The sequence below is a fragment of the Macrotis lagotis genome, chromosome 5, assembly GCF_037893015.1.
Source record: "Macrotis lagotis isolate mMagLag1 chromosome 5, bilby.v1.9.chrom.fasta, whole genome shotgun sequence".
Classification (NCBI taxonomy): Eukaryota; Metazoa; Chordata; class Mammalia; order Peramelemorphia; family Peramelidae; genus Macrotis; species Macrotis lagotis.
This window is the reverse complement of record NC_133662.1, coordinates 177476494-177501639: the sequence shown is the minus strand read 5'-3', so window position 1 is coordinate 177501639 and position 25146 is coordinate 177476494. Positions and strand designations below refer to the sequence as shown.

The following is a 25146-nucleotide window of genomic DNA, read 5'->3' as shown; positions in this document are numbered from 1 at the left end:
GGATTTAATTATTTTTGGTGGTGGTGGTGGGGGGGGATAATCATTTTTATTGTGTCACACTTGATATTTTAAACATCCAAAATTTTTGTTCAAGATTATTACTTTAGGTTGTTTTGAATACTGAGCTCATTCAATCACAATTGCTTAATCTGAACATTTCTTCATTAAATTACATCAATAGGTAAGCTTCTACTCCAATGAAAGAGCACACAATATTTCAAGAAAAGACTCATTTCTTAGTCACTTAAAAATACAACTAATTGGTCTCTTACTTGGATGATCCTCCAGTCTTTCTCCATTTTATTTCATTCATACCATGCCATTATTGAATTAATTTTACTAGAACATGACTTTCATCAGTCACTGTAGAAAACTACAATTGTTCTTTATTGATTAGGAGATAAAGTTTCAGATTTATCAATGTGGTATGACAACTATGTCTTTCTTTATTTCATATCTCTCTAATTATTAACAAATTGAGATTGCAGTTATGAAATAATAAGTCCCTTTTATATAATTATTTGCATCTTATTCTCTATTAGACTAAAAGCTTAATGAGGGCAGGAGCTAAACTTTGTATCTTCTCTAGAGGTCCAAAACAGGGATTTCTACATAGTGGGTGGATAAAAATGGATATTGAATTGAATGGAACTCTATTTACTTATCCAATTTTATGTCATTCCAAGCCTCAACATAAATAGCTCCCAAACTTCAACCAAGGCATTCTTTTCACTATCATATTATATCCAACATGCTCATCTATGCCCTAGTGCTACTACTACTATTTGGCCCTCTCTTAGATGCCTTTCAGCTTCTCCAATTAATCAAATTTCAACCATCATGCAACATTCACTTCTATAATTTTTCCTGTTTGCATGACACAACTTTACATATCATATATAGTTCCTTATTCTTCAATTATTTTAAATTACATCCCGCAGAAAATTCTAGCTTGCATTATTAAATTGATAATTTGGGAGAGAAAAAACAGAAAAAATCCTTGAATAATTCTCAAATGATTAATATTTAGTAACACATGAAAGTGGGAGGTACATCTTCAAGAAAAGTATTTCCCAATATTAGGAAGGATATCCAATGTAAGACAGTTTCTTCACAAATGGTAAGGTAATCTAGATGCTCTTGTTTGCAGATAATGGGCTTAGTGTAGCAAGATCCAGAGTACTACAACCTTCTAAATGAGATCTTTGATAACTTAATGGAATTTGACGCCTATTCAAACAGGGAAAGTGCAATGGATGAAGAATGTTTATTGCTTAGATCATAGTTCCTATTTCGTGAGAGCTGAATCTTTTGAGAGTTCATAACAACAGTTCAAGGGGTTGGAACCTTGAGCAGTAAATAATTGTAGATAATAACAAGTATATGAAGCCTTCTTGAATTATTTAATTCATACAGAATATCCCAGGTAAAATATTCATAGCCCTCTGTAATTAAAACCTTATAATGTTATATTTAATTGTATAATTAAAGGTAAAATGTTGTATTTTATAATTATAGAATTTGAATTTGGAGCTGGGAGGACAAAAGCTGTCATCTTGGTTACTGAAAACACAACAAATAAATATAAAGAACTATTAAATATCCCTTGTAGTTCTCAACACATTTTTTTGTTGTTGTCGAAAGAGTTTAATGGTACAAAATACATTGGGAACCATTGATCAAGATTACGATAGGCCTTTGAATGAGCAGTTCATAGATGTAACCTATCTACATATATCTTGAACAATTGATGAATAACAACAATAAATTAGGCACAGAATTGATTATGAAAAAGAATCCTAAAAGATTGCATTTGGGAGTCTCTAAGGGACTTATATTGATAATGAAATATATAATATATCAATTAATTAGGGGCAGTTATGTGGCACAGTGGACAGAATACTGGTCTTGGAATTAGGAGGACAGGAGAGTTCAAATTCAACCTCAGACACTTTTTACTTACTATCTGTGTGACTTTGGGCAAGTCACTTAACCTGATTGCCTCCCATCTAGGGCCATTGCCAGTCATCCTATTTCATATTTGGCTACTGAAACCAGATGGCTCCAGAGGAGAAAGTGAGATTGCTAATTTAGCACAGCATACTGCTGACTCAAATCCAATTCACTTGCTTGTCATGGTATGAGCTCCCTGATGGCATGGTTTTTCTTTGAGATTGAAGGACAAAGATAATCATCATATCAATTAATTATAAAAATGTTATGGATATAAATTTCATCAAGATTTTTTGACACAACTTTCCTTAGGTATAGAACATAAAAACTATAAACTGGATAATAATCCAGTTAAAGATTCGTAAGTCTGAATGAGCATAGTATTGTATTGATTTCTTATTGTTGTTCATCCTTCATTTCTGAAGAAGATCAATGACATCCAGATGGGTGATGTCTTACTTGAAATCAAAATCTGTCTAGTGGTATGCCCCAAAGCTCTATCCTCAGATCTAATCTGTTTGATATGGTTATTGAATTTTTGATTTTCAAGGATTGGCAAAGATAATTCACACTTTCATTTTACCATTGACTTGGACTAACAAAATGGATTATGTTTAGCAATTTGTATCTGATAGCACTGATAATCGCATTATAGAACAAATTTAAAATTCAAAAAGTTCTTGATAAGCACAGAATAAAGAAAGAAAGCTAAAAGTTAAAATTGAATGTCAGGCCAAGAATCAGGAAGACCTGAGTTGAAAAACGGCTTCAGACACTTAGTAGCTGTGTAACCTTGAGCAAGTCATATGACCCTGTTTGCCTCAGTTTCCTCATCTTTAAAATGAACTGGAGAAGAAAATGGCCAACCACTCTAAAAGTTTTGAAAATAAAACCCAAAATGGGGTCATGAAGACTCAAACACAACTGAACAACAAATAAATATAAAATCTTGTTCACAGACTTAAAAAATCTTTTGCCAAAGTATAATATGAGAAAAATATCTTTAGAGAGCAGTTCTTGAGAAAAAAGCACTATATCCCCTGAAACTGGAGGAAAAGAGGGGATGCTTAAGAACATTGTCAAAATAAGGTAGGATGGAGCTTCCCCCCCCCCAAAAAAGAACTTTTACTTAGAAACTAAGAGAACAACAAATAATAATAAGAAAGAATTCCCCACAAAACTTAGAATTCAACGAGCATAAGTTTCCAAAACAAAAATCTAGCTAAAGTTTGTTCTGGATGCCCGAGCTTAGCCAGTCACTGGTTCCTTTCTATGTCATAGAAACTCTACTTCAGAAATAACCTGATTTCAGTGATTGGATGTGCTTCCCTCCCAGCTCCTCCTAAGGCTCATTGGTGGGATTAGAGTTCTGAATATATCTCCTAGAAATATGGAAAAAATAGACTATTAATGTGTTAATGAGTTAACCTTTCTGGATAAAAGAAACCCATACACTTTCAAAGTTATACAATTAAATATCTTTTATTTATTTATTTAAGGCAATGGGGTTAAGTGATCTGCCCAAGGTCACAAATCTAGGTAATTATTAAGTGTCTGAGGTCAAATTTGAACTCAGGTTCTCCTGACTCCAGGGTCTGTGCTCTATCCACTGCACCACCCCCTACAATTAAGTGTCTTATCAGAGAATGATAGTAGACAAAACTTTAACCAAAAGGGATTTTTCTTTTCTCTTGTGAAAAACAATCATTCTCCCAATGATGCTACCCATTAGCATGATCATCATAGAATTTACAGTTGTAAGAAATCTTAAACATCATCTCAATACCACCTCATCATTTAATTTTTTTAAATAACAAAAATCTATTTCATTCTTTCATTTTATAGCTGAGGAAACTGAATCCCAGAAAGATTAAGTGACTTTCCCAAGATCGCACAGCTAATAAGTATAGGAGTCTGAAATCAAATCCAGTTCTTCTGACTTCAAGTCCCATAATCTTTACACTGAATCATGTTGTATTCCACACATGAATAGAGAACAAGGCTAGGGATGAAAAGAAAGGTTGACAAGAGTAGGGTGATGTGTGGTCTAAGAGCAGAGAAAGCCTAACGAGATACTGCATCAGAGACCTTTCAACAGAACCATATATAGAAATTTTAAATTAATGGGACCCTGGAAACAGATATAGGACACAGCAAAGGTTAAGCAACTGAAGATGGCAGGGAATTTTAATATGAGGTCTAGATGTCCTTAAATGTTTCAAATTGCCAGCTGTTACAGTGAGGTTCTGCTCCTGTTGTTGGATAGCATCTCTACTACAAATAAATCAGAAAGGGAAGAACAGTATATTGGCTAGCCAGGAGGTTTCAAGAAGACTAGTGAAACCCACGTGGGCAAAGCCTTGAGGAGACAAGTTGCAATAGAAAGATAGACATTTTGACAACATTTCTGACTTAAAACAATAGATACCACATTGGCTTGAGACCCTTTCTGGCTCTGGAGTTTACCATTATCCCTTCGGACCCTTAGACTTAGCATTCCTGAGACACTCTGGTGTTTTACCCAAACTTTTCTTTGTTTTCTGGTCACATTTTGGAGCCCTTTTTCTCTTTCCAGTGATTGTCATCATTATATTGTGTTGGCTCCTTCCAGGAGATTCAAAAATTTCTGATGCCCATTTTTCTTTTTATTTTGCCACTCCTGATGCCCATTTTCTAACCAAGGCTTAGATCAGGAAAATGCCAAAACATCTTTTGCCTAACAAGGTTTCCAGATGGATATCTCAGTAACTCAGAACTACAGCAAAAATTGAAGCAGACATCTAAACAAGTGACTATGCTCTGAGACATATCTACACACATGTGGGACACAAACTTCTGACTCCTCAAATGACTGCAATCAAATGCTCTTGAGTCATTCAGATTCTGAGATCTAATGTGAGAAATATTGTGGAGACAGAATTCATACAAAACAAAGCAATTGACTGAATCTGGGTTGTAGTGGATCCGAGTAAGGAGATTTGAAATAAAGAACTTAGGAATATGCACCTTTGAAACCTGCTCAGGACTCTTAGGGAGTCAACTCTATTAATTCTTGACCGTTCTCATGGATTCTTTCCACAGGCTCACCATTATCCTCTATCTCACCCACTGAGTCACTGCTGGAAGGGAGAAAAAAATAACAGGAGTCTTTGGCAGCTACAATCTTTTCAATTGTACATCTAATCAATGGCTGAAGTACTTTGAGTCTGGGAAAGTGTGAGGTGATTTCTGTGAGTGACATTTTCAGAAAAGGTGGGGTTATTGAATATGCCACTTGAAACTTAAGAAGGCTTTAGAATAGAGAAAGCCTTTGAAGGTTAAGAAATTAAGATGAGAGATTAGGAAAGGGGAAAAGGGAGGGATTTTAAAGTGTGATGATTAAATGTTTTGATAAATGACAACCTACTCTTATTTATACGATTAATCTTGACATGTATGCTTTATTAAAAATCTCAAGAAATAATATCTAAGGAAAAATCCTCCAAAAAGTAAATTGAGAGCAATAAAATCACAAATTTTCCATAAAGAAATTGAAAATTAGGTATTCAAACTAATTGGGGAAATATATTATAATGAAATACATCCATATTTCATATCTTTCTCATGATGGCAAAAATACATTGACCTGAAATTTGTGAATACTTAATTTTTATTTTCACAAATTAACCTAGCACACTGATCTTTTTTTGGACTCTATAAAAACCAATTACAGTTCCTGTCATGAAATTTTACATATATATATATACATATATATGTATATATATACATATATATGTGTATATATATATATATATATATATAACTAAGTACCTTAGTTCAGAAGCCTTTATTCTTAAATACATATTATGAAAGTTTGAGTTTCAGTCCTATAATAAACTTTGTGATATTTGTATTTGTCTTGTAGCATACTAATTCATCAACATCACAAATCTGGCTCCCATTCCATTCTTCTCTTGCTTCACAAAATTGGCATTTACTTGGTTCTGACAATAAGAGCTTTTCTTCTAGCCAAAAAATCCAGATGTTAAAAACGGCTATTTAGTACCATTTCCTTCTTGCCTAACATCTTTAACTATATAACTACATTACAAATTCAACTTTAGGAGTAGCAAAAATTAGCTAAGTTCTTATATTATCTAGTGATTAAAATAAATTTCCATTCAGAGCAATATAGTAAAAAAATTTTTAATGTGTAATAGTACTAATAAAACCTTTTTTCATCTAGGGGAAAAGTTATCTGAATGAGACAGGTATTACTTCACTAAGAGCTCCTCTCCCCTCTCCTTTTCAATACTATATGTAGAATATTCTTAAATTAATTGCCCAAACACGTGAACACATGGGAAAATTTGTGTTAAAAGTTTATCAACATTCACCTGCTATGTGTCTTTTGGGCATTACATTGAAAATTATTTTTTGTAGTCCATGGTTTTGCAAATGTAGGTCTGGGATCTGGGGCATTTGAAGAAAGCAAGAATGAAGAATTCTAGGAAAAATTTCCAGATCCTTCCAAAATTCAAAGTTTGAAGGGGCAGAGACAGGCATAAAGAGAACGACATTGGGCCAGAGGTTATGGCTGTCCTCTGAACAACCTACAGACTGTATCTGTACTCAGTTGCATGCAGCCCTTAGATAGCTGACAGCTGGCAAGTAGGCAAGTTGGCTACAATCCTAACTGGCTAGAGAAGTGGCACATACTAAAATGGGGGGTCTGACATGCTCCAATAGACTCTTGGCTATCTTCCTTACACATCAGTCTCTGGCTGGAAACTTCCCTTCCTAACAACCCAGACCAATTTCAAGTGTATATTCTGCTGAAAATCTCTCTAGCACTTTCCTATTAAGAAACTAGTGTTGCCTATACCTAAATGAATTGATTCATTTATCCATTCATGTAATCACATTTCCTCAGTTCAACAAGTATTTATGGATTACCTACAATAAATGAAGCATTGATGCTAAAGGTCAAGAGAGATTAAAAAGATTTAAAAGGCATGGTCCCTGCCCCCCAAGGAGTTTCAATGTATTAGGAGAGAAAATAGGTTATCATTAGGTAGTACTAAGTAATTTTAAAAGTTTTCCTCTTCAACAATATTTTGAGGCATGAACAAATATAGCCATTTTATGGATGAAGAAACCGAGTCTCATAGAGGTGAAATCATTTGATTTAACTATACATTTCCAATTAACTGTCAATGCAAGGGATTGTGTGGTAAATGTATTAAGAGTATTAAGGTCCAAAAGGACCCTATAAGATCAGGACATGAATTCATATTGAGTAGAGTTATCAAAGAAGATTCCATGGAAGATGTAGCATCAAGCTAATCCTGGAAGGATAGGTAGGATTTTGTTAGGTGAAAGCCTGTGTGTTGGGAGGGAAGGAGGAAAGACATTTCAATTAGAAGGTAAGGTATAGACAAAGACACTGAGGAAGGCAAAAACAGTAAAAAGTTACCCAGTTTGATTGAAGCATAGGGAAATGTTGAAAAAAAATGTGGCTAGGAAAACAGAGTTTGATGATATATAATGGAAGGCTTTGAATGGCAAATAAGGAAGTGATATTTTATTCTTCAGACAACAAAAAGCCTTTGAATATTCTTTAGTTTTGTTTTCATTAGCATTTTAGGAATATTAATCTAATGGAGGTAGTATATAAGAGGGATTGGGCAAAAGAAGAGGAAAGGGAGGCAGGAAAACCAGTTAGGAGGTTATTGAAATAATGTAGGTGAGATATGAAGTCCTGAACTCAGATAGGAGCAGGAAGAATGGAAAGGAAAGAAATGAGCTGAAAGTACAGGGAATCAGGAAGTAATTTGTCATAAGTGGAAAGAGTACTATAGTAATAAAAAAAAATGATTTGATCAAGATCCTGTCCCTAATGAATGATGCAATTTTAAACATCAGTAAATTTACTATATTATAAACTCCTAAAAAGCATGGACCATGGCATTTTCCCTCTAAATTTCTAGCACCTGACCTTGTCCTCTATAAATGATTAATAAATGTTGAATTAAATTGCTGAAAATGATTTCCTCATCTATAAAACTTGGGTATTGGAGTAGATGACATCTAAAATCCTATGACACATTTACTGATCTATTCCTCCTTGCAAATGGCACAATAAGTTAACTTTTGTTGTTTTAATGGAGTGAATAATCTAAATGTCACTTAATTCAGAATACATTATTCTGTTTTCTATAGCAGAGAGTGTCCTTCTTGTTTGGGAACTTTTTAAGCTTAGACAAATATTAAAATAAATTTTTATTCTCAAGAAACACTAGACAAGTTGGGTATTATAGGCAATACTGGTAGAGAGAATCTAGAAGGGCATTAGATGACAAAGGAAGGTTTAGACACAGAAAAGTGGCACAATTAAAATACATTAGAATGTCACCTTTTTAAAATTCACTGTACCATTAAATTTAAAATTCAAAAATCAACGAACATTTAAAACTTTTAAAAAACTATGATAGGGTTAAAAGTGTCCCATTCATGTGATTTGTTCCCCCCCCCCCATTAATTTCTGATTACTTAGTATTTTTCATCAGTTTCCATTGAAATTTCCATTTCAGTATTTTCATTCAATCATGGCTATCATAATTCAAGTCAGAAATTGGTAAGCAAGAGACTGTTCAGAGGTGAGTAACTAGGATAATGAAAGCCTTTGAGTCCTTTTCATTTGAAGAAGTGCCTGGGGATGTTTAGCTGGAAATGGGGAATACTCAGCATGGGCATAATAATTATCTTCAAGTATAGCAATAGCCAATCTGTAGGAAAATGCTTAGACTTTTTTTTCTGATTGAATTCAAAGAAAGTGGAGCCAGGAATAACAGGTGGAAATTGTGAAGAAGCTAACTTAAACTAAATGTTGGAAGAAATTTCTTAATTAAAGACATCTAAAAGTGAACTGGGTTGCCTCCACCATTCCCTGATCCCCCAATGTCTTTAAGAAGTTGGATGACCACTTCTCCAGGACATCATTTCCTTTATCTGTTATATTAGATGGCTACTGAAATCCTTTCTATCTCTAAAATCCTGTATTTTTCTTAACCATTTGATTAAAAAAGCAAATAATAATAACAAAACAATCATCTCTAAAAAATAACTTGCCCACATTAATATGAAAATAAACCAAAATTAAATTTATCACCTATTTCCCCTGCAATCTTCTAATGCCCACACACTTGGTCTTCAGAATAGGAGGTCTTGGCCCATACTCTTCTTTATTTATTTTCCAGGAGCAACAATTTATGGCATCAAAATCTCCTTAATATATTACCAGCGTGGACTACACATGTTTCCTTTCATCTTGAGCTGTCATTTAACCTTTCCAATTGGCAATAACTCTATGAAATCAGAGCCGTCCTGTGCGTATGCTGGACATAAGCAACAACAAAAAATGACAGTCAGGACGTGGGATACTGTCAAATAGGGGTGAGGGAGGAAGGTAGTAAAAGGGTGTACCATTGGAGAGAAGCCCAAATTATTCACTATAAAAGGGATACATGCTGGTTTATGCAAGCGTGGACTTCATAAAGGACATTTTTAATCATCTTTTAGGGAGGCTAAAGTGAATACTAAGTTTGATTAAATTTGGTTTTATTAAATCACAAGGATATGAACTATTGTCCCAGAAACCTGATATTGCTCTACTGCTGAAACTGGCAAAAACCAAAGACTCATAAACACCAAATGTTATACTGTGTGTACTCTCCTTTGATGAAAAGCCAATGTTCTAACCAGTTCCCTCTTATTTGCCCTCAGTAGGCACTCTAAGGCTCAGAGCTAGTTAGAGATGGATTCAATCTCTCCTAGGACACAGACTCCTTCTATTTCATTTCTTAATCTTGGGGGGAAAAATTGTCCCATTTTCTCTTTTGGACATCATAAAACTTATCCTCTCTCAATGGGAAGATCGGGGGGAAAATAATCAATTCTGCCTTTGCAAGGCAATAATGAAATAAAAATTCTCATAACTGGTAAAAAGTGTTTCAGGAATATAAACCTCAAAATGCAATAGATTAATGTAATGGAAATGTGTTACTTCTGTTCCTTTTTTTTAAGTTTTTACAAGGCAAATGGGGTTAAGTGGCTTGCCCAAGGCCACACAGCTAGGTAATTATTAAATGTCTGAGGTCAGATTTGAACTCAGGTATTCCTGACTCCAGGGCCAGTGCATCACCTAGTCGCCCCTTCTGTTCCTTCTTCATGAAATACAACAAAGTTATTTTTTAAAATAGCTCAAGATCTAGCTGATAACAAAAAAAAATACTCTCTTATCCACAAAGAATAAAATCTTTGTGAAACTAAGGGAAATTAAGACAAGAATGATTTTTATTGATAAATAGATAAGAAAACGATATCTACAATGATTACAATAGTGTAAATGGAGAAAACAACAACAAAACCCTGATTGCTATATAATTATAGCATCCAAAAGTGGTCCTTTCTTTTCAGAGGTGTGTTGGGGGAGAGGTCTAGAGAAGGTAGAAACATTGCCTTAGCTGTCAGACACAGCCGATGTGTTTGCTGGTTTGGTTGAACTCCCTACCCCCACCCCAATACTTTTGTTGTTATTCACTCATTTTAATCATGTCTGACTCTTCATGACCCCATTTGAGATTTTCCTGTCAAAGATACTTGGAGTGACTTTCCATTTCCTTCTCCAGTTCATTTACAGATGAGGAAACTGAGGTAAGGGCTCAGTGCCCTCAATATAAATAACATTAATTTTTTTTAAAGAACCAATCTACAGTCATCATTCCAAACAAAAGCATTTATATAGTTCTTTAAGGTCTGCAAAATGCTATTAATAGTGTACTTCATTTGACCCTCACAACCACTGTGTATTATGAAATAGGTTAAATGATTTGCCCAAGGTCACACAACTTATAGGTGTCTGAGGCAGAATTTAAACTTAGGTCTTCCTGACTCAATGTCTAGATATCTTATCAAATGGAAATATGTGAAAACTACTGCGACTACAGTGAAACCTGGTACTAAAGGTATAGGGACTTAACTTGAAGCGTTTTAAACATTTTAAATAGAACCAAATGCATGATTGAAATAAAATGAAAGCAAATTTTTTCCCCATTTCTTTCAACTCTTCCACTATTCTCTCCTTAACCCACTTTACCTTAATCCAAGTCCATAACTTAGACCAGATTCATCAGAAATAGTAACTATTATTTTTCAAATAGTAATTATTATTTTAAGGAATTTTAAGGAATTGGGTCAAAGGGCAAAAATGGAGGCAAAAGTCATCAGGTCTGCTTCCTCCCCTCTAGCACTTTATTGTGACTTACAGTAAAATGAAGGTAATTTGCATGGTTCCAGTGCTAGCTGCCAAGGACATGAAAGGAATTGAAAGGACTTTACTCACAACCATATAATATTAGAAGAGGCCTCCCATGTCAAGATTAGGGAAAAAAAAGTAGAGTTTGCCCTAAGGGGATTTTTATTATAATTTCTCTCTGCCCCTCTCATTTGGAGGGTGGAGCCATAAATTCTTCTATTTAAGACTGAAATGTACTCTAAAACATTTCCATCTGCACTTATTTGGGACTTCTTTGGTTTCTCAATCATGTGTCCCCTCCCATCCCTTCTTTTCTGTGTTATCTTCCCTCATTAATTAGATTGTAAGCTTCTTGAGGGCAAGAATTATCTTTTTTATATTTGTATTCTCAGTTCTTAGCCCAGTGCCTAACATATAATAGGAGTTTAATAAATATTCATTGATTTATTGACTGAGGCTGGAAAGTATTGATTAACATTAGGCAAGTTGATCAGACAGCATTACAAAATATTTCTTTGAGGACAAAGAAATCCCAGCAACAGAAATAACTCCAATACATGGTAGAGTGAGCATGGTAACGTCAGATAATAGCTGCAGGTCAATAGAGAAACAGCAAAGAATGGCTTCAAAGCATAGCTGTCTAGCCTAAGTCTGTCCTTGTTCCTGGTTGCTAGGAAAAGCAGCCCTAAGAGGTTATTTCAGCTGGGTTCCAACTCTACAAATAGGAGCTGTCTCACAATATTCCCTCTCCTAGCAGCAACAATGGGAAACTATTGGGAGATTGTATTCCTTTGCCTAGAGAGTGAGAAGGAAGAGAGATTTTGTTTTTCTATTTACTTTGCTATTCTTAATTAAAAGCTATGCCATTTGATATATGGTTTCCAGTCTGTTGATAGATAATGCAATAGATGGGAGATTGAGTCCCATATTAATACCAATACACCCAGGTTTAGGAATTCTATGAGATCTATGATACATTATTACACATGTTCCAGGGCAGAGATAGTTATTATAGAAAGTATATAGATATTAGAGGTTGTAGCAAATCCACATGTACTCACTAGAAACCACTGAAGAACAATCTGTGAATCACCAAATTACTACAGAGAATTTCATAAGTGAAAAGAACTTTTTCATCCCCATTTTTAATCATATAAAAATTTACTTTCATACTAAAGAATCTAATTTCAAGGGCACTGGTTTTTCTCTGGCAAATACAGATTCCAGCACTTCTATACCTTAGTAGAGTATTTCATGAATTGTAGTAGCCAAAAGTTCATCATCAAATGACCAATTTTTTAGTGATGTGCCTCTTCAGGCTTAATTTTAGTTGATTCGAGACAAAAATTCACTTAATTTGCTGCTGAGACCATACGTGAGGCCCTTCCCACCAGAATAAAATTAAGCCTTCAAGAACCCCCTCCTCCCCAATGAGGAGGCACTGAAAGAAGATTTTAATAGGAAAAAGCATCAGATAAGGAATTTACTGAGAACATTTGAATAAGAAACTATTTGCTAAAGATAACTATTCTGTCAATATTTCTTTGGCAAAGTCTAAGTTCAGGCCTTTGTAGCTCATACATATTAAAAAAAATCCTTCCATTTGAAACTCAGTCTGAATACTCAAGTCAAAAAAAAAAAAACCTGGAGCTTGACCAAAAGAACAAATCAAAAATGATGTATTGTAGAGAAAAATATTTTATACCCTCAATCCCTACTCCCATCCCTAGGTTTAAAATGGAATAATAGTATTTATATAACACTTTAATGGTTTAAGGGCAGTTAGGTGACAGTAGATAGAGCACTGGCTTTGGAGTCTGGAGGACAGGATTTCAAATCCAGCTTCAGACACTTGTCACTTACTGGATGTATGATCTTGAGCAAGTCACTTAACCCTGATTGCCTCACATCCAAGGCTATCTCCAATAGTCCTGATTCAAATCTGGCAACTGGACCTAGATGACTCTGGAAGAGAAAGTGAGGCTGGTGACTTAGTGCAGCACCTTCTCATTCAAATCTGATTCATGTGCTTGACATGGAATCACCTCCTTGATGTTTTGGTCTTCATATTTAAAGACAATATAAATGATAAACATTATTAACACTTTATGGTTTTGTAAAAAAAAAACCTGACAACAACCACATTTTATAAATATCTTACTTTGCCTTCACAACCATCCCAGGAAGTACTGTTACATACAATTTACAAATAAATAAACTAAGGTAGACCAAGGTTAAGTGACTTGCCTTGGGTTGCAAGTTATTAAGCATCTGAACTCATGAGCTTCTAGACTCCAGATCCATGGCTCTAAAATGTCTTCTTGCTGATGAAAAACTCTCCAATTGGTTGACTTAGAATATTGATAATGAATATTATAGAGGATGGTGGTAAAATGTCCAATTTATATTCACATCTTATCAGTATTAGGCAGGAGCATTTTCTCATTGTTCCATTCTTTAGTCAAGAATCATTTCATCTCTTTCTGTCATTTTTTTTAGGAGACAGAGACTAAAGTGGGTATTAAATATGAAGCAAAGTTTGAACTGATCAGGAATGTTTATTGAAAACCAAAATATCACTGCAACCTATGCTTCCTACGTCCCCCAGCCCACCTCCCCCAAAAAACCTCGACCCATTTAATAAGACAAAGTTTATCAAATATTTTATGAAGAGAAATCCATTCCAGATTTATAAAATCCACATCCACAAGCATAAGTACATTTATTTCACTTTATTGTCATTAATGGAGGAAATTAAGTGGCACAATGGATTGAGTGCTGGACCTGTTGGAGTTGGAAAGACTTTAGTTCAAATCCATCAGACACTTACTAGCTGTGGAACCCTGGGCAAGTCACATCTTCTATCTGACTCAGTAAATTGGGGATAATGACAACACCTCCCCCTATTCCCAGGTTTGTTAGGAAGGTGCCAAATAAATATTCATTTCTTGACTCACCTCCACCCTTGGGTCAACAACTTATATCTAACTTTTGGAGAGCAATCAATATTAGTCCTCTGAAAGATTTTAGAATATTTACTTTAAATGATAACTAGGTTGAAAATTTGGATCTATACTTAAAATATCATCTTTGTAGGAGACAATAGAAGGAAATTTATAATCACAGATTTTGTAGAGCTAAAAAGGACTACCTCAAGGCTATTTAGTTCCTCTCTGTTTTACAGATGGGGAAACTGATACTCAGGCTATTTTCACAAGCTTACAGTTGGTTAGTGGTGGAGGGAAGGCTAGAACCTAGGTCCCCTGAGTCCTATCTAGTGTTCTTTCCATTACCCTATGTTACTTAATCATGCCCTAAGCTACTCCATGATTAATAAAAGGACTAAAATTGAACGTCAGAGAAGTTTCCAAAAATAATCCCCTTTCTTGTTGCTTTTTTTTCCCTTCTACTTTTTATTTTACCAAACTGGATTCTAAACATTAGAATCAGGTCAGGCTAATTCAATTTCTCAAATATTTATTATGCACCAACTATGTCCTAATCACGAAGGACATATTAAAAAAACAAAAACCAGCACTATTATTTTTGGTAATAGTTTGATGGGAGATCTAAGCAAAGTATCCTAAGAAAATATGGAATAGAGTATATAAAAAATAAAAAGTATTAGAGTTAATTCTTTTTTTTTACTGGAATGTGTAACAATGATTTCAAATTAACTGTGCTTTTTAGATGCAGGTGTTTGATTATATTATCTACTCATAGTCTTTCAAGTCTCCAGATTGCCCATCTGGCCTGTGTTAGGCCACACAACAAGAAACAAAACTTTTTTTTAATCTATGTTTAGGGTCTATTATAGTGAATTACAAATACATAACATCACCACTGAGCAATAAATGTTAGAAATTTATCTCTAGTGCTTATGAAAAAATGTTTAATCATATTTCTTTTTGAGAGAAAGGTGACACCAGAAACTTTTCAGATGCAGTATTATCCCCTCAAAAAATAAATATTTCAGTAGGAAGGGGAGTGGATATGGGGAAGAGGAAGAAAGAAAAAATGGGGAGAAATGTTGGAACTAATTTTTGAATGTTATGATTTTTTAGTTTTCTATTCTGATTTGGATAATGTTATGCAATGTAATGTAACATAATCTTCTGAATTTCTGAGAGGCAAACCTTCCTTCTTTCTTCTCACTGATCCCCTAAGGGAACCAAGAACATGTTCAATTATCCCAGGAGGATCCCTAATCTGACATCACAGATGTACTCATGAACTGTGAAACAGCTGTGAAAAGCCTTTTCTGTACTCTGAATATTGGTACATTAAAAACCATCGCTCCAAACAGTCTTTCCCTTCTTTTTATTCTCTTCCCTGCTCCAAGTCAGTCCTGCAAATAAGGTATCCAGCATATGAAAAACACATCCCAGGCTACTGAGTATTCATTTGTCATACTGGTGGGGAGGAGGGGAGAGGGGTTGGGATGGTGCATTCTCTATTCCCCTTCCTTCCTAAACAAAGAAAGGTCCACTTGCCAGAGGTATGACAACTTAGAAACTCAACTTGCTTTGTCTCTTGGCGGATAATCAGCTGGGCAGAGACAACCACATCCTCCATTTTTGAAGAGTCGCAGGTGCTTGGTTTTGGGGATGAGAGTGGAAGAGGTCTCATCTTTGAAAAAACAAGATTAGAGCTGGCCCTATTGGAAGCTATATTAAAAAAAATACCAAGGGAGTTTTATCTTTGGCACAGACTCTCTGACCTTTACTTTTTGTTTTCCTCTTCTTTATGTCCCTCCCCCTCTTCAGGCAGCCAGTGTCTTCATTCTCTTCTTTCCCCACAATTCTTTCACTCTTAGATCTCAGACTCTGAGAAGTATTTACACTTGAACAGGAATCAGAGCCTTAAATCAATAGGTTAGAAAACTAATTCAAAGAGAACTTCAGAGACTTCCTGGTCTGGACTATTCCTTGAAAATCCACTGCTGTTTTCTTGAGGAACTAAGAACTTAGGTCCCTTAGTAAACTCAAACTTAATGGAAACTAATCAAGTCTATTCTTTATAGCTGGAATTTATTCCTTCTATCTGAGTTAAAGTAAAATGTAAAACTTGAATCTCTTTGTGATCACCTAAGCACACAAAGGGCCTCACTTCAAAGTAACAGTGAAAACAGTAATAATAATAAAAGAACCTCTAGATTTACCTACACTATCCAGGAATGTCCTCAATAATAGAAGAAAAAACACATAGAAAGCTACAGAAAACAATGCTGTTTCCTTTAACTCTAAAAATTCAAAATACTATAAACAACAATTTCAGAAAATAATTATTTTACTTGCATCTCACATGGAATTTGTGGACAGTCAGCTTTTTATATGAATATGTGAAAATAAAAATCAATTGAATTATAATTGTCTTCATAAACTATCTCTCTATTACTGTTACATGAATTAACTGAGGTCAAAGGCTGCACAAAAATATAGCCACACAAATGATCAGATATAGCAGCAAAAAAACCAGCCAAGTCTAGTCCTGTATAAATAAAAGCTTTAAAGCACTGTTAATCTAATAAACTCTTCACACATTTTCATATAGACTCTTGGTCTTCAGTTTGTACAGCATATACACTTTCTATTCATTTGAAATTATCTTTAGGGCTGGCTGTTTTATAAGGAGCAGTATGATGGTATAGACCACTGAATTTGGATTTGGGAAAACCTGGGTTCACATTTTGACAAATTTTGTTTACTAGGAGTGGGACAAAAACCTCTCTGAGCCTCAGTTTTCTCATCTATAAAATGGGAATAATTATGCTTGTAATAGCTACTTACAGGGTTGTAGTATGGCTCTGTAAGAAAACAAAAGTGCTTTTCAGCAAGTAAGGTGTGTAAAGCAATTAATAAACTTTTAAAAAACTATATAAACATCAGCTTTTACAGAAAAAAAGAAAATCAAGGCTAGAAATGGTAGGCAGTTCTCTTGATGTACTCCTAATACTATGCTGTCATAATTAATTTAGTCAACTCTTTCTGATCATCTGTTCATCCTTCCTTATTTTGTCTTCTCCTGACAAATGTCATCTATATACCCAATTATTTATTGGTGTCAACAAATATCTCACTCTGGTGACTTTTTGTTGACGTTTCAAAAGCTATAGATTTTTTTAGCAGCATTATGCCCTTTTGCTAAATGACCTCCTTATCACTAATTGTCCTAAGGATGAAGTCTACCGTGCTACTAAAGGCACAGGAAAGGGCAGTTCTAGTCCTGCCATGGACTACTATGGATAATGTAAACTATCAATTCCCCCGGAAAACCATCCACAAAACAGGGTTATTACTTTCCTAAAATAGTACCTTCCTGTCAACTGGTAGCAATGCAGATACTCAAGTCAGATTCAGTAGATCCCTCCTGTTAACTTTTCAAGAGATAGAGAAAGAGAGGAAGGAACATCTCTGGTTCAAGATTCCAGTTTTCTCATGGAGGCAATGATAAAAACTGTTATGCTTCTCTACTATAAAAACTTCTGAGAAGTTTTTAGCAGGTTGTATCCTATACTAGGACCAGCAACCTATAGCGGAAACCTCCTGGCTTTACCAGGTGCATGCATTTGAGCAAATGACTCCATTTAGAGAAAGTAATAACACTTATTTACTTTCCAAAGTAGTGGGGAAAGTGTTTTATAAATGCTGAACTACTACACACTGGTGAGCTATTTCACAAATTTCTCAATCCAAGGTCCCTTCCATTTTGGATTTAAGAAGTCAACATACAAAGTAGAAAGTATATCATCTGTATAATACCCATCTAATATGCATAAATGATAGATAATTTACTATATATGCATATATTATGCACAGAAATATAGTGTAACATATTGGAACCCAAACTGGACTTGAATGAGGAAGACCTAGACTCAAGTTCCCATCCTGCCATTTATTAGCTGTGTGACTTAGGGATGAGTCACTTCATTTCTTAGACCTTCATTTTTCTCATAGGTAAAAATGCTCTATTGTTGTAAAAAGCAAAGTAAGTAAAGTAAGTGAGTCAAAGGCTTTCTAGTAAGTACCTTTCCCAAAATGTGTGATGGGAAAGGAAGTAAGACCACATAACTTAAGTCACCATGATATAACAAATGGATTCACACTGGTACTCAACTTAGTTAAAAATCTCAGAAGAGGGGTGGCTAGGTGGCAATGGATAGAGCACCGGCCCTGGAAGTCAGGAGTACCTGACTTCAAATCTGGCCTTAGACACTTAATAGTTACCTTGCTGTGTGGCCTTGGGCAAACCACTTCAGCCCCATTTGCCTTGCAAAAATCTAAAAAAAAAATCTCAGAAGAGATCTACATTTAAAGTTGATCTTCTGCAAAGAAGTTACGGGAAGACTAAAAATGTTGTCAGATGAAATCTTGGAGTATCCACCTAGAAGAGATCCTTAAATCCTATCGCAACCACCAATTCACGTGTGCTGAATAAATGTGGCTGCATATATGGTTGCAATGGTATCTGCTCCTTCCCAAATGATGGGACATGTTTGTGTTTCCAGTAAAACAGCTAAATTAATTGAGAATGGCAAGATTCATCAGACCTTTGATTGGAGTTAAGTGTTATAAGACAAGTGCTGCTAGTCTCATCACTTCATCACCGAAGTCACCTTCATACATCTTAGGGATCACATAAAGTCTCTTTCCCACTAACATCCAAAGGGAAAACCACAAAAAGGAGAATTAGTCGCATGGGTACTTCAGATTCATGCCTTCACGTTAAATAATATTGGAGCAAACCTCGCTTCTGTTCCTCAACTCCACTTACCTTCCACCAGCAACCCTTCCTCTTTGATGTCAGTGCAGTGAGCCCCTCCGATCCTTACTGAAATCCATGGGGGGGGGGGAGCCAGGTAGGGCAGTGGATGGAGCACCAACCCTGGAGCCAGGAGGATGAGTTCAAAACTGACCTCAGACACTTAATACTTACTTAGTTCTGAAACCTTGGCCAAATCGCTAGCCCCATTGCTTTAGAGAAAAAAAAAATTTGAAAGGAAGAAAGCAAAAGGAAATCCGCAAGGGAAGGGGGTCAGGACTCTTTCCTCTGAAAGGGAAGGGGGTCAGGACTCTTTCCTCTGAAAGGGAAGGGGGTCAAGACTCTTTCCTCTGAAAGGGAAGGGGGTCAGGAGTCTTTCCTCTGAAAGGGAAGGGGGTCAGGAGTCTTTCCTCTGAAAGGGAAGGGGGTCAGGACTCTTTCCTCTGAAAGGGAAGGGGGTCAGGACTCTTTCCTCTGAAAGGGAAGGGGGTCAGGACTCTTTCCTCTGAAAGGGAAGGGGGCCAGGAGTCTTTCCTCTGAAAGGGAAGGGGGTCAGGACTCTTTCCTCTGAAAGGGAAGGGGGTCAGGACTCTTTCCTCTGAAAGGGAAGGGGGTCAGGAGTCTTTCCTCTGAAAGGGAAGGGGGTCAGGACTCTTTCCTCTGAAAGGGAAGGGGGTCAGGAGTCTTTCCTCTGAAAGGGAAGGGGGTCAGGACTCTTTCCTCTGAAAGGGAAGGGGGCCGGGACTCTTTCCTCTTCATAATCATAATAGTTAGTATTGAGCTTTTCAGGGAAAGCTTGCCAAGCACTTTTACCGACATGACCTCATTTGGTTCCAAGATAGATGGATGCTAGGATTAGCCCTGTTTTACAGAGAGATGAATGGCTTTGCCCAAGGCCACCCAACGAGTGGGTGTCGGAGGCGCCTTGGAACCCAGATGCTCCGGCCTCCAAGCGACGCGCACTTCAGCTCGGGGCGCTCCGGTGCACTTGTTCTCTCGGGGCGCGCCCCGGAGGGTGCGGGGAGCAAGACGGCCAGCCCGGGGCCGGGGCCGGGGCCGGGGCCGGGGCCGGGGCCGGGGCCGGGGCCGGGGCCCCCTTACCTCGCTGACGATGGTGCTGTGGGCCTGGCTGTACTTCCAGTCGCCCTGGCAGGGGACCAAGGGCGCCGAGCGGTTGGGGAAGGAGGCGAGCGGGTCGCTGCAGCTCAGCGCCGCGGCCGCGCCGCTCCAGTTGGCGGCTTCGAGCTGGTAGCGCTCGCAGCGGCCGTCGGAGCGGGCTCCCGCCTCCCGGGCGCTCCGGGCCGGCGCCGTGCGGTTCCACTCCTCCTCGGGGCTCCAGCCGCAGCGCTCCGCCAGCGCCGCGGCGCGGGGCCCCCGGCACCAGTGGCGGTCCGGGCTGATGCCCAGGAAGACCACGCTGACGAAGAGGAAGGCGAACGTGATGCCCGTCAGGCACATCAGCAGGAAGACCCGCCGCTGGAAGCGCCCGAACTCGCCCGCCTTCTGCAGCACCTCGTCGAAGGAGGGCATCGTGCAAGAGGCCAGCTCCTCTTCCTCCTCCTCCTCCTCCTCCTCCTCTTCTTCCTCCGCCGCCGCCGCCGCCGCTTCTTCTTTCCCTCCCTCCTCCTGCCCAGGCCCCGCGTGGCCGCTTCTCGCCCAGCCCGGGGCCGACTCCCCGCGCTCCGGGCAGCCCTGCTGCCCACTTGCCTACAAGTGAGCCCCGCGCGCCCGTCTCTTTTCTCCCACCCCTCTCAGCGCCCCCCCCCCCCCCGCGTCCCTACCTCACAGCTCTGGCATCCTGCCAGCAGCCAAAGGCTCCTTCTCCCGTTCGCACCCCAGAAGCCACAGCCTTCCCTTCGGGGTGGGCGCAGAGACCCGCCGAGGCAGCGTCGGGCGGCCGGCTTGAAGGCGCAGCTGTTGCCCTGAACGCAGAATGCTCCGGGAGCGGGAGGCGGGGACACCCGGAGCGGCCACTCCGGCCCGTGGCTTCCCGGGCAGTGGCCTGGGCCGGCCCTTTGGCGACGGGCTCCCGGGGCAGCACCCATCCGGGCCCCCGCTCTCGCTCAGAATCACTAAGGAAAACCGACTCTTTGGGCAGCCGCCACGGCCGGAGTCCAGTGCCCAAAGTGCTGACAGTTCACCTATGCCCACCTGGTTCTTCTGGATTGTTCATTTCCAGACATGGTCACAGATAGATGGTAGATAGGTACGTGTGTTTATTTATATAGATGAGACAAGTCATTATATATACATGTGTGTTTATATAGGCGTATGTAGTGCAGGGAGGTTGGGTGAGGGGGCTGCAGGTGAGGCAGAGCTGAGCCTCACCCCTGACTGAGAAGGCTTGAGCACCTCCCTGATATGTCTGTGGATATGGAACCACAAACCTATGTTCTCTGGATATTAAAGCTTAAAACTGCACTAAGACTTTTGAAACACCTTGCACACATCTTTCTATACCTACATTTATAGGCATACCTATATAAGTATGTGTCTGTGTCTGTGTGTGTGTGTGTGTGTGTGTGTGTGTGTGTGTGTGTGTGTGTGTGTTTACAAGCCTAGTAAAGTACTATGGAATACAGTATGACCAAAGGAGTTTAAATGCTTGGCAATGGATGGATGGATGGACAGATGGATGGATGGATGGATGATAGATACAGAAACTGAAATACAAAGACAGAAGGATAGATGATAGATAGATAGATAGACAGACAGATAGATAGATAGATATATAGAGAGATGATAGATAGATAGAGAGAGAGAGAGATGATAGATGATAGATACATAGATAGAGGAATAGATAGATAGATAGATAGATAGATAGATAGATAGATAGATAGATAGATAGATAGATAGATGATAGATAGATAGATGATAGATAACCTGTACTAAACTTGGAAAAGAAAGTTTAAACAAAGCAGGTTTTCCTGACCTCATGGAACTGACAATCTAATAAGTTATAAAAGATCAACAAATAAACATTATGTTACTGGGAAAGTGCAAAACGAATAGCTTTGTGAGGACAAAAGGGAAGGAATGCCATTGCCAAATTGATGTAAGGGAAGATTTCATGGAGGAGATGGCTTTTCATTTTGTTTCAAAGGATGGGAAGGAATCTAACAAGCAAACAGGAAGATGAAAGTCATTCTAACTCTTTAGAGGCAATTTGCCTAGATATGGAATAGGGATTAGCTTTGTTTTGGCAAGAGTTCAAAGTGTTTGAGAGGAATTATGCTAGAGATTGGGGAGATGAGGTAGTCTCAGGTTGTGAAAAACCTTGAATCTCTAGTAGATTTTATCAAGGTGGTCTTCCTAAAGCACAGATCTATTGTCACTGTCTTATTCAACAAACTCCAGTGCCCTCTATTGCCTTCAGAATCAAATATACAATCTACTTTGAATTGTAAAGCCCTTCATAACCTGTTGTTTAGTCACTTCAGCTATGTTCAATTCTTTGTGACTCCTTTTAGGGTTTTCTTTGGCAAATATATTGGAATGGTTTGCCATTTTCTTCTTCAGCTCATTTAAAAAATGAGGAAACTGAGGCAAAAAAGGATTAGGTGATGTGTCCAGAATCACACAGCTAGTATCTGAGGGCTGTTTTGAAGTCAGGAAGATGAATCTTCTTAATTAAAGTCTTGGCATTCTGTTCTCTGCACCACCTAATTGCCCTTTTATAAACTGGCCCAATTCTATCTTTCTAGTCTTCTCCCTCCCCTTCACACAAGGATCCAGGAACTTTAGCCTCACTGCTGTTCCTCACACAAAACAGTCCAGCTCCTGACTGCATTTTTCATGAGCTGTCCCCCATGCCAGGACTTCTCTTCTACTTCACCCCCACTTTCTGGTTTCCCTGATTTTCTTCAATTTTCCATAATCTTAATGCTATCCCTCTTAGATGATCTCCAATTTATTCTTTATGGAGTTTGTTTATACATAATTATTTGTGCTTTATTAGATTGTGAGCTCCTTAGGAGAGAAGCAATTTTTGCCTATGTGGTTGGTAATTCATAAATACTTGTTGACTTGCCTCAATTTGACTTTATAGGAGCTGACAGAAGGCATACTTCTACAATGTGGATATACACCTATTAACTTGGTCTATAACCCTAATTGTGAACCCTTCAGCTAACAGTTTGACTTTCTGTTGACATATTTAACACTCAGATCAAGAGATATCTTCCCTTAGAAATCTCTGATTCCACCTCAACTGAAAATATTTTCTTTCCCTTAAATTTTCTTAAAGCACATTATCTATATCTTCTCTATTTTGTATTATGCATATATGTAGAATGTAAACTACTGGAGTACAGAAACTATTACTTTTAAGTTTCTCAATTATTAAGCACCTACTGAGACCCAGAACTCTATGCTAAGTTCTGGGAATAGAGACAGGGACTACACCTAATTTCATTAGTACAGGAAATTGCTGGGTTGGGTCTAATGAAGATTGGCACCTTCTTTGTAACTTAAAGGCTTATAGAGTTGCCCAGAGTACCAAAAAGTTAATCAGTTCAGGGTTATAGGTGTCAATGGCAGAATTTGAACTCAGGTCTTCTTGCCTTCAAAGTTGACTCAATATTCCTGCTTAAAGAAGGGGAGAATTTCAACTGAACCTAAAAGAGAGATAGGGAAAGATGGGAGGACATTCCAGGCATGAGAGACAGTCTGAGGAAAGACAGAGCTGAGAGATAGAATGTTGAGTACTGGGAGAAATAAACAGAACAATTTGGCAGGAATATCCAGTGACTGAGTGGACAGCACATTCTTGGTGACTTCCACAGGCTTTGCATATGGCAGATGCTCAATAAAGGTTGATTGATTATTGAATGGAAGTCTGAGCTATCCATACTCAAATTGAGTATTCCAAAACCGACCATAACATTTTCATTTTATCTTCTGTTTAGAAATGGATTTCCATAGAAATGAAATTACATCAGGGTGATAAAGTGTAAGAGCCAGGGTGCCAGGATTTAGAGGGACTTGGCAGCAATTTCAGTATAGTATAAACAATGGGCACACTTTCTCTACTGGTCACAACTCAGGTGAGCTCTTCCCCACCCAAGCAGAACACCCCTTCCTCCCAAGCCCCATTGTTTTAGCTGGCTTTCTCTGAAGTGTTTGAGGACACCTTTTGCCTTTTGTTCCAGGAACATTTTGTGCTAATTTCCCTGGGTGCAAAAAAAATGCTAGTTATCACACTGATCTCAGGTTAATGTTACATTTTTTATTAGCAAATTGCCAGAATGAATAATTACAATGTATATTTAACAGTCTAAAGAACACAAGGAAAAGTTCTATTTAAGCATGAAAAAATTTAAATAAAAGCCTGTCATAAAAATGCTGGGGGGGGGGGGAGCAGCCAGGTGGCTCAGTGAATAGAGTGCCAGCCCTGGAATCAGGAGTAACTGAGTTCCAATCCCACCTCAGACACTTAACCAATCAAATTACCTAGCTGTGGAATTGGACAAGTCACTAAACCCAATTACCTTGCAAAAAATCTCCCCAAAATAAATAAATAAAAATGCTGGAAGGGGGCATAAACAAGTGATTGATACCACAAAATTTTTGCTAGACTAAAAACATTTTTAAGATTTTTTTCCCCTTTTTAAAGCATTCTGGGCCAGAATGCTTTAAATGCTCTTATCAGATTTTTATTTATTAGTCATTACGGAAAAAATATTTTTATTTAGCTTATGCCTGGAGTACAGAAAGAATTTGTTAGTATGATTTTTGAGTCATTCATTCACAATTTCTCTTAGTTAATAAATATAGTTTCTTAATCATGATGTTCAATTAAAGTATTATATCCTAGGATCTGAGTCCCAGTCATGCTACTGAATTTTACTAGCTATGTGACCATGGGAAAATCAACCTCTCCAAGGCTGTTTCCTCCTTTGTAAAATGTAGACAATTGTATTGGGATTACTTATCCTACAGGGTGTTGGGAGGATCCAGTTTGGCAGGTTTTGGAAATGCAAAATGATATCGAATTCTTGGAGGTCCTATTAAAATACTATCCTCAGGTCTATCTCCTAAGTCTTAGGACTGTCTCAAAGGAGAAACCACTGCTTTGCGGATTCAGTAAGTAGATCCCTTTGGGACAGGAGTCCAAGAAGATGGTGCAGAATTTGACT

The 25146-nt window shown here is 37.9% G+C and overlaps 1 protein-coding gene across 1 annotated transcript in view; it reads right to left on the bottom strand.

Moving 5' to 3' along the window:
- The window catches only part of LOC141488155 (solute carrier family 22 member 3), a 130657-nt gene extending 110103 nt beyond the window's left edge, over positions 1-20554 (bottom strand). Inside the window, exon 1 of the mRNA XM_074187975.1 lies at positions 20111-20554. Within this exon, the coding sequence (XP_074044076.1) occupies positions 20111-20539 (429 nt within the window). The 5' untranslated portion in view covers positions 20540-20554. The remainder of the gene's footprint in view (positions 1-20110) is intronic.
- Between the last annotated feature and the right edge of the window lie 4592 nt (positions 20555-25146).